This window comes from Mustela erminea, chromosome 9, assembly GCF_009829155.1.
Source record: "Mustela erminea isolate mMusErm1 chromosome 9, mMusErm1.Pri, whole genome shotgun sequence".
Taxonomy (NCBI): Eukaryota; Metazoa; Chordata; class Mammalia; order Carnivora; family Mustelidae; genus Mustela; species Mustela erminea.
The window spans coordinates 28,826,629-28,836,830 of record NC_045622.1 but is presented as its reverse complement, the minus strand read 5'-3'; the positions used below and the strand labels follow the sequence as shown (position 1 = coordinate 28,836,830).

At 50.6% G+C, this 10,202-nt stretch overlaps 1 protein-coding gene across 3 annotated transcripts in view; it reads left to right on the top strand.

The window, feature by feature from the left end:
• The first annotated feature begins 4,892 nt into the window (after window positions 1-4,892).
• Window positions 4,893-10,202, top strand: part of IGSF9B (immunoglobulin superfamily member 9B) — a 56,289-nt gene continuing 50,979 nt past the window's right edge. For all 3 annotated transcript variants that reach the window (XM_032358279.1, XM_032358273.1, XM_032358280.1), the window contains exon 1: window positions 4,893-5,215. In XM_032358279.1, the coding sequence (XP_032214170.1) occupies window positions 5,152-5,215 (64 nt within the window). In that variant the 5' untranslated portion in view covers window positions 4,893-5,151. The remainder of the gene's footprint in view (window positions 5,216-10,202) is intronic.

Here is a 10,202-nt window from a genome sequence, read left to right as displayed (position 1 = left end):
TGGGTTCTGCGGACAAATTTGATCCAAAGCAGAGGCCCTCTTTTCTTCATTCCTAAACTAAGTTATAGAAACATGAAGCACACCTTCTTTGAGATTGTTCAGAGCTGTCCTAGAAAGTCAAGAAGAAAGTAGTTGGTATGGCTGAGGGGGATATCTATCTGGTTTTCAAATAAACTTATCTCAAATTGTGGACCCACTTTCTTTCTTGAGCAAGAACTTGTTCCCCTGTCAGCTAGGCAGGAGATGAATATAGTGTGGCTCAAATTCCAGGAAAAGGTAAGTGTGCATACATATATGACCAAAGTAGTTTGTAGGAGAGTGTCATCTCATCTCCTACCCACTCACTGGTGGGTATCTATCTATCATAGGCACATGATGGCTAGGGTACAGTTAAGCAATGTCATACTGCACCTCTGTAGTGGTTAGGGTTCTGACAGCCTCTCTTCCGCATGCTTGGAGATTCATCTGGATGAAATATCATAAGATGATCCTATGATAATCAGAACAAGTGTATTAAGCCAGAAAGGACTAGATGTGTTTCTGTGCTGGTCACCTCCTCCTAACCAAGATATGGGTCTTAGGGTAAACAGGAGCAGAATAGGGAACAGTGGATCCTCTGAAAAATTTGAGTCACAATTCAGTTTGAGTTTTATTAAGACAGAGTCTTCAGGAATTTATTTTTGGAGAGGGAAAAGTAGATTGCTAGAGTAGTTACTTATGTCTGGAAAAACAATATATGACCAGAGGCCAGCTGCCCAAGAGACGAGCAGGGATCTGGGAGAGAAGTAAGCCAAGAAGGGTGCCTGTAAAATTCTGTGAAATTCTGTGAGCCTAGATAGAAAATTTTTATGATAAGAAGTTTTGAAAATCCTGTAAAGCTTTTCTCCACTTCTCCTGTATCAGATCTTAAGATTAGATATTTATATTTTGGAAATCCAATTTCCTTTGTTTATTTTCTTCTCTCCTTCCAAGTTCTTTTAAAACATGCTGACTGGTCCCTGGTGTATTCAGAGAGAACGAGGTGAGAGGATTTGCTTCACACATGGGTTAGACTTTTATAAGGGTCAAGCATACATCCTCCTGTGCCTGGGACTTGTGGCAGCAGCTTGAATTGAAGTGAGAAAATCCTAAGATCTAGATGATGTTTGCAAACCCTTTCTTATTAGGGATTTTCTCTAAAGTTTATTTTTGTTTCAAGTTTGGAGATTATTTTTGTGGTAGAGCATATCATCTCCAAGTGGCTACAACATTCCCTCCCATCCCATGAGCTTTCCTTACAATGGAACATGGACATTGCTGCTGTAGGGACCTACATCCTCTGCCTTGAAATTGAGGCAGAGTTTTGACTCTTGCAGAAGTCATGCTAAGCCTCTTCTAAAGCTAGGACATATGGGTAATATATCTTCCATTTGGTTCTATTAGGATGCCATCTTTTGGAACCCAGCCTCCATGTTGTGAGGAAGCCCAAGCAGCCTGTGGAGAAGCCCATATGGAGAAAACTACAGTTCTGTCTACAGCTTCGCCTAACAGCATCAACTTGTTAGCCATGTAAGTGAGCCATCTTGAAATACAACCTTCATCCCCTAGTTGGTCAGATATCATATGAAGTAAACAAGAGCGGCCACCACCAAGCTCTGTCTAAATGGCAGATATTTAGCAAATCCATGACTCTTGTTGTTTTCAGTCACTACATTTTGGTATGGTTTTTACAAGGCAAGATAACTGATACAGTTCCTTAGTTATATAAACCCTAAACATGGTTTCTGGTGCTTATTTTGGGTAAGTTGCTTTGACTTAGAGCTGCCTCTCTTTCTCACAAGCAGCTGTCCCAACAAGTGTTCTAGCCTAGATTCTACAGAGATGTCTAGATCTGCTGAGGAAGCTAAGTGGTGACAGGTGAGTGGACTGTTGTCTTTGAGTCCTATTTACTCAGTGGATATGAAGAGGGAGTAAGGATGGTGTCCTCTTCTCCTAGGTTTGAAGCTTCTGTCAGCTCCAAGGCCTATGGAGATGTGGAGGTAGGTAACCAGATATGGTTTTTTATGGAGTAACCAATAAGACTAGCATTTTGTATTTCCAAAAAGAAGAAGGGATGTCATATACCCCTCCTTGATATACATATACTCTGTTTATTAGTGTCATTAATGATTAATCAGGTACACTCCCATGAGCAGCTCCTATTCTTCCCTAATGTCCCTCTTGGACAGCTGGGGTCCATGCTCATCTTGAATACTCCACCATATGTGTCCATGCCAGGGAGGGTCTGCCATCCTTATAGGTCCAGAAATTAGCCATATGCCAAGAAGTGAAGGTTTAATCGGACTGACTCCTCACTGTAACCTGAAATAGTCTAGCTCTTTGAGCTCATGTGAAACCAAACTGAGGCATGTCTGATGATGATGATGATGACAGTAATGATGCTAACTTTTCCCTTTGTACCTCAATTTTCTTCCCTTTTCTCTCTGTCTTCACTTTCTTGTTCCTCTTCATCTCCAATAGTCTTATTCAGAAGAAATTTAGTCTTGGGGTGTCTGGGTGGTTCAGTCGGTTGAGCGTCTGACTCTTGGTTTCAGTTCAGGTCATGATATCAGAATTGTGGGAGGGAGTCCCAGGCCTGGCTCTGTGCTCAGTGCAGAGTCGACTTCAGATTCTTTCTCCCTTTTCTCTGCCCCTCCCTGCTTGTGCTCTCTCTCTCTCAAATGAGTAAATAAAAATCTTTTAAAAAATTAAAAAAGTAGAAATGTAGTCACTTTTTAAGAAAGTTCCTTTGTAGTTCTTCCCACCGCAACTCATGCTTTTAAGCTTTTTATGTTTTTTGTTTTTGTTTTTTTCTGCTGCCAACTTGACAGAGTTTTAATTCTCTAGCAGAAATCTCCACACTGAGTAGGACAAAGCAGATGGCAAAGCGGCAGATACAATCAGGACGGATGGCAAGAGTGGCTCCATCTTTTTCTTTAACTCTGCAGGTCATTGGAAGAACATTTTCCTGAGCATAGATGATTCCCACTCTGCCTTCTTTATGGAGCTGGGGCTAGCCCTTGGGAATTCAGCATTTCTCTCTATGCCAGTTACTTGCTTAGAGGTTTTGGAACAAAAGTATTCAGTTATCACTACTGCTGCAAATGGAGCCCCATAAGGCTTTACAGACCTGGAACCCTGGGAAAGTATGTGCATGTGTATGTGTGCTTAGATATATGTTGAGAATGAAATTGTTATTCTTGGGTAAGCTAGCTGGAAATTAGCCTGTCAATGGGGGCTCAGAGTTTCTAAGCCACTTCATATTCCCAAGAAAAGCATTGAGGCAGACAAAGGGAGCCTAGAGCAAAGACTCATGGAGAGATGTCCTCAGTGTTATGCTCTTGAGTGTGTTTGCATGACTGGAGGGGGTGGGTAGGTAGGGATGTTCTGGTTCTCCAGGTTACATCCAGATGCTAAAACTTTATCAATGGGTCTGCTACTCTGCTAGGGGTCCCAATTTTTCATCTCCTGGCTGGCTGTGAGCTGAAAAGTCTCAGGTTTCAGGGAAGGCTGTTCCTCCAGCAGTCAAGGCCAGGTTTGATGTGTGGCCATGTTGTGTGGGGATGTGTTTTCCCAGAAGCAAGTCTCCTTCTTGTTCTTTTAGGAGCTTCATGTCCTAGAGTCAGTGCTTTGTGGTCAATGAGTGCTTTGAGAGAGTGAAATTCCTGAGCTCTCCTTTGCTGCCCCTATGTCTTCCTTCCTTGGCCCACAGCCCATCCTAGGGAACTGTGCCACTCTCACATTGCTTTCACTCCTTGAAAGAACAAACATCTTCTCTGCAGCCTCAGAACACTGGTGTGAGGTGATTGTTTATAGTAGATGTTTCCATGACACTCATTTATTTCTTCTGCAGATACAACTGTGTTGGGGGAGGGGATGAGAGGTTAGAGTAGAAAGACTGAGAAATATGGGAACCCTCCAGTTGCCTCATCTATCTTCCTTTGTAGGAATAAGTCCATCTGGCCTTTACCCTGGGTCCCTCCATCCCAAACCCCTAAACTGTTTCACAAATCCATCCTGCCTGAGATGCAACTAGGTTCCCAGATATGTGGGAAGGAGAGGGATTTTGTGCATGAAGAGGCAGGCTTTTTTCAAGAGAAGAAAAAAAAAAAAACTTTTATTGCTCAAAGTAGAGACTTAGTAATGAGCAACGGTGACCTGCACTGGGGGTGGCAGTATGTGTGTATGTACTTGTTTTCCTGAGGAGGGGTCTCTGACACTCCCTCAGCTGGGCCAAATGACTCATTCTAAATTGGAGCGACTTTTGGAGGTCATTTTAGTCATCCCCTTGCCTTCAGGCCGGATGGAGTTTGACTTAACATCACGTTTGGGTTGAAGGGGGTGTATTGCGGAGGGAGGAATATCTGTGTGTGGAAAGGAGTGGGGGAGGGTATCCCGTGACCTCTTTGAAAAGATCTCCAGCGAAGGACGTTCACTAGCTTTCCCAGGCTGCCTGTTCCTGGGTTTCCCCATCATGGAAACAGCATCATTCTCCAGGGAACAGCTTTTTGCTGGTTAAAAACCGGATGTTGGGTTTCCTGGGTGGGCGGGGGCGACGTCCCCTCGGACCTGTCTGGGGATAACTGAGATTCCCGGGGTCCCGTTTGCAAGCTCGAGAAGCTACCATTCCGTTCACCAGAAACTTGCCATGCAGTGTGAGCAGAGAACAGAACAGAGCGGAGACGCTACAACGCCTTCTCCCTGGCAATGCGCATGATTCTGCGGCTCTGTGCTCGCCACACTTCAACGCACCTTGAAATGGGCTCGCCTCCTTCGCGCCGCGACGGACAGACATTCGAGCCAATCGGCCCCCAGGCCTGCGAGCAGTGTCCAATGGGAGCACGGCGGGGGCGGTCCCGGAGGCCCGGCCTGGCTAGGCTTCACCGTGGAGCTGGCTGCGCTCTGCCTGGGCTAGTAGTGCAGGTGCCGCTGCGCCGGGGGCCGGGGAGGCTGCGCGCCGAGCCGAGTGGAGCCGGGGAGGGATGGAGAGCGGGCCGCCCGGGCTGCAGGAGCACCGGCGCGGGGCGTAGGCGGGCGCGAGCGGGCGTGAGCAGGCGCTCGGGCGCGAGAAGTGTGCGGGCGCAGGAGCACTTTGCGATAGGATGAGGCTCTTGGCTGGCGCGCGGTAGTACTATGATTTGGTATGTGGCCACTTTGATAGCAAGTGTGATCAGCACCCGAGGTCTTGCGGCTCAAGGTGAGTTGAAGTGCAGCGCCCCTCCTCTGGCCCTCTCCGGCGCTTTCAGCCCCTTCTTTCCCGCTTGGGGCTCCCCGGCCCGGCCGAGCGCTGCGCCCTTCCGCGGGCGAGGCTCCTGTTCCAGCGAGGCGCTCTCCGGGGCACTGCCGGGAAGGGTTAGGGGCCGCGGGCCGGAGGGGCCGGGCGGGTAAGGGGCCCGAGTCCATACGCTGCTGGGAACTCGGGAAAAGATCTTAGGATTCGGGTCGACTTCGCCCACTTTCGGCCCCAGGACTTCATACCAGTGTGCCAAGACAGGTGCTCTTTGCCGGAGCAGCAGCCTCTTCTAGCGCTGGGGAGTCGGCGGCTTTCCTAACTGGCTGCCGGGGAGTTTGCGGGTCTTTGGGTAGGCTGCAGCACGCTCGAGCCCCGCGCAGCGCCACCGCTCCGCAGACGAGCCCTTGCAGGGAGGCGCGACCCAAAGCCTTGGGACTCTTGGCACCCACCGCTAGCTAAACCGACAGGTTTCTGGGCCCCGCGGGCGTCTCCCGCTCCAGCTCACACCCCTTCCAATCACACATCTGGCAGCTGGGAGTTGGATCCCCCTCGCGGGGCACGGGGCGCACGGAGCCAGGAGAGGGAAGAGCTGGTTAAGCGCTTGGGTCCCTCCGCCGGCTCGGAGAAGGAGTGTTCGCTTTTGCTTACCCCTGCCAGGTGTCCGCGCCTGTCTTAGCCATACCTGGGCCCGGGCCAGGCAAAAGTTCCCTGGGAGCGGGCCGCATCCTGGCAGACCCCACGCCGCCGTTCCCCGCTGTGAGGCAGAACTGGCTGGGGGTGAGGACGGCGGACTAGGGGTCCCCTCTGCTCCGTCTCCTAGCAGAGGGAGGTTTTTCTTTTTCTGATTTTCCCTTTCTGAGCTGGGGGATGAGACAAGACGCGAGCCATCGAGTTGGGTGATGCGTGCGTGAGCGCGCGCGCTTTTGCTTTGGAGACGGGCAAAGCGACCTACGAGCCTCTGGGTGGCACCCCAGGCTCTCGGCCCTTGTATGGAAGTAGGAGCCAGCCTGGAGGGTGCTAGGACTCTGAGCTCACTGTTTTCAGCACGCAGACACGACCCAGCTGCAGGCAAGTTCACGAAGCTGGCAGGAGTGGAGAGCTGGGAGAGAGCCGGTTGGTGGGTGGTAATCAGCCGGGAGGACCCCGCGAAGAGAGAACCCGCTCCCAGCCGCCCTAGGGCAGAGGGGGTCGCAGGAGGCGCCTTTTATAGCCAGGGTTCTCTACTTCTCTTGGTATGTGTAGGGGGAGAGGGGAGTGATTTGAAAAAGTTTCTAGAACGGAGTGTCTTCCAAGCTATTTGAGGAAGGGAGTGAGTCTAAAAACCGAAGCAGAGGAGGGAGAAAGGAAGGGTGATTCTGTTAAATAGTATGTTGACTTGGGTGGTTTAAAAACTCCATTTGTCAGGTGGGAACACTGAGACTAAGGAGATTCAGAAGCTTATGGAGTGGGGGTGGGGGTGGGGTGGGTCCAGTTGTGTATGAGAATCTGCCCTTAGTCTCAGCCTCCTCCTTTCCCCTATGTTCTTGTAGTCTTCCAGTGCCCTCGTCCTCCTCCCCTCCAGTTTTTGGTACATTCCTGCTATGGGACTGTCGCTGAAAGCACAAAAGGAGCTGCTGGGATCTTTGAATAAAAAAGAGACACTGAAAGGAGGCTCTGAAATAGCCTTCACCCTGATAAGTCAGGGTGAGGGTAATGGACTTTGTGCAAGTTTAAATACAGAATAAAGGCAAATGGGTTTATATTGCAGCAACACACAGAATGGCCAGACAGAAGGAAGGACTTCCCAGCATGGAAGGTTGTTGGGCATGAAGGTTATACCCTCTTTTTGGGTGTGGAGAGGTTCTTCTATCTGGGATGGCTTGATCTGCACCCTTGAGCCTGCCACTCCAATTAGTCTTGGGGTCCTTTTAGCTTAAAAAGACTACTTGTATGCTGGTTAAGGGCTTAGGTATAGAGTCAAATGATCTGGTTTCAAATCATGGCTCTGCCACTTGCTGGCCCTGTGACCTTGGACAAGTTGCTTAACCTTTTGAATGTCACTTGCCTCAGTGGAAAATAGGATGAACAGTATGAGCTTGTAGGGTTTTTTAGTGAGCATTAGTGCTGTAAAGAAATGAATGACTACCTGATATATAGTAAGTGCTCAATAAATGTTAACATTATTATTACTATATTCAGTATCTCTGGGGTTCCAGACCCCTTCTCAGTTTCTTTCCCTTGGACCATTCAGAGCATTGGGAGCTAGAAATGTCTTGAGGGAAGCTCAGAAGGCTGACCCTGTCAGGAACCAAGTACCCTTTCGCAGGCTGACCTTGTCTGGGGAGAACGTCTTGTTCCTCTGAATCCCAAGGAGGTTAGCAGAGGGTGTGCAGACCTCAGGACTGCTTGGAAATCCTTTCAAAGATCTGTAGAACTGGGAGTTTTGTCAGTGGCCAGAGGCTTGTGGGAAGGATGCAGGAAACCCAGGAGGCACACAGGTCATAGCATTGCAGCACCTGGAGGGAGGGAGGGGAGACCTGTGTGGCAGGGTTTTGCTCACATGGGAAATACCAGCCACTGTTCAAATGCTGGCTCTTTGTGAGAGCTCAGCTGTTCTCTGACTGGCAGAGGAACTTCTGGGGGAGATTCCTGCGAGGGAGGGACTTGAAGATGCCACCTTTAGGGTTTTGCTGAAGCAGGGGTTGCTCTATCAGAGGGTTAAAAAGGAATGGGCTCTTAGGCAGTGTCAGGTTGGGACAGAGTTAGGGATGGGCTCTCCTTTTGACTCTGATCATGTGTGTCTGGAAGGTGATAAAGGTCAGTGGAGAGGTTGGGGAGGGTATGGAGAAGATAGGTATCTGGATTCTGGGAGATGGTAACTGGAGACTCAGCATCCCAGACTGAGCAAGCTTGGGGGAGGACCCTGGGCCCTGCTGGGATGACCCTGGGCCTGGCATAGAGGAGAAGTCTGGGTCTTTATTCCCAAGGCTGCCTCCTGTCCACCACAGAGTCTTTGGTTGGATTATCCCTGACTATAGTGTACCCAAACCAAGAAGGGTTCTGACTCAGATCCTGCTGGTAGAGTGCCCTCTACTCTCAGCCTGGCCTTGACCCTCCGTTTTTCCCTTTGCCGATGAAGATGGGAAGGAGGAGGTGTAGATGAGGAGGCTGCTAGCAAGATCCCATGGGCAGTCCATCAGCAAAGAAGGACTCTGCTCAGCAAGTGGCCAAGTGGTATGTGTGTGTGTGTCCCCTGCACACACACCAAAGGCGGGGGTGTGTCTGGCAGCATGCATCCTGGGAGAAGCTGAGGACGGGATGTGTCGGAAAGGGCATGGCAGAGGGGCAGTGGGAAGAATCAGCTTTCAGCTCCTGGCCCGAGGCCCAACATGCGCCAGACTTGGAGTAGGCAGGTCCCAGAGCTGGGTGGTTTCATGTTTGTGGCTCTGAGACAGAAAGTTGGGATCTGGTTACCCAAGGAGCAGAGGCTGCCTAGCTGGGGAGATGCTGCAACTCAGAATCTCTCTGCTCCTCCCTCTTTCCTGGCTCCTGGCACTGCTCTCCTGATGCACCCCAGATAGGGTTCAGCTCTCAGAGTCTGGCCTGCTGCTCTGTCTTCTCCCTTGGCCCTGTCTTTCTCAGCCCTGCTGGCTGCTTGCTCCTCTCTCCCAGCCTTCCTGTGTGCTGGGGGCAGGGGTGGGGGGCGCTGTGTGTGAGGGCAGGGAGATAAAGAGGGAGGTGGTGTGGTGGGGAGATAAGGGGGCTGGGCCTGAGATTTAACACACTTGTGTTCCCCTTGAAAGTCTCCTCCCTCCCCAGACACATCCTGTGACCTTTTCAGGCTGGGGCCTAGGGTCTCAGGGGGCCGTTTCCTTCTGTCTGCTGCCTAGGATGGGTTAAGCAGCTTTTATGAAGGATCGGTCTGAATTATGAAAGGAGCTGTAATTGGTGTGAGCTGTCTACAGATGTGTGCACATGCCTGTATAGGTGTGCACGTTTGCACATGTGTGTATACATGCCTGTGCTTATATGTGTGCATGTGTGTGTGTATATACCCTTATGTGTGTGTATGTGTTTACTTGTGTGTTTGCACGCATATGTGTAGAATGCAGGAGGGCAGGGGGACAGTTAGGCTCCAGGCACGACGTGGGGAGCCACTCCCCTCCAAGTGCTGTGGTTGGCAGTGAGACTGCACTCGGAGCAGACACCTGACTTTCCTCATCCCCCCGCTTTGCACCTGAATCTAGGCAGCCCAGAAGTTTTCGAAGTTGGAGGCTCAGCCCAAGGGCAGGATTGAAAGATACCTGAGGTCCTGAGAGGAAGCCTAAAGGGTGGGGGAGGGGGGGGACAAAGCCAGGCAGAGCTCCGGGGTACATAGAAAATGGGCCTGTCTTGCTACAGTGGGCTCTGGCATCAGTTCCCTGTTAACCCAGTGCACTCTAGAGTAGAGAAGTGGCTGGATCCCTGGGGAGATGGGAGAGGGTGCTGGGGCTGCAGAGGCAGCTTATAGCCTGGCCCCCTCTGGGGCACTGCCCACGGGTGCCAGCTCGGTCTGCCCGAGGCAGCTGACCTATTTTTCTTAGGAATTTTCCTGCTTTTCTGTTCTCTCTTGCGTGAATAAGCAGGAGACTGGTGAGCAGAGACAGGGCCTCTGTAAGGGTTTTGGAGAACAATTCCATGTGAGCCAAAGCTTGGAGGGGGTGCCAGCCAGCCTAACTGTCCTTCTGAGAAGAGAGGGGACTGGGACAGTCCCTCAGTCTGTCGTATCCCCAGGTCCTCACCACCCTTCTGGTCACAGGCACCCACCCACCCAGAAGGTCGGTGGCAGATAGCTTGCACACAGGCTCGCCTTCACAAATTGTTTGAGGTGAGCCTCTGTCCTCATTTTCTGGCTTCAGTGTAGAGAATGCTGGTGCTTCACTGTGAGTATATATGGGAGCTTCCCGTTTCCTACTTCCCTATCTTGTCTTAC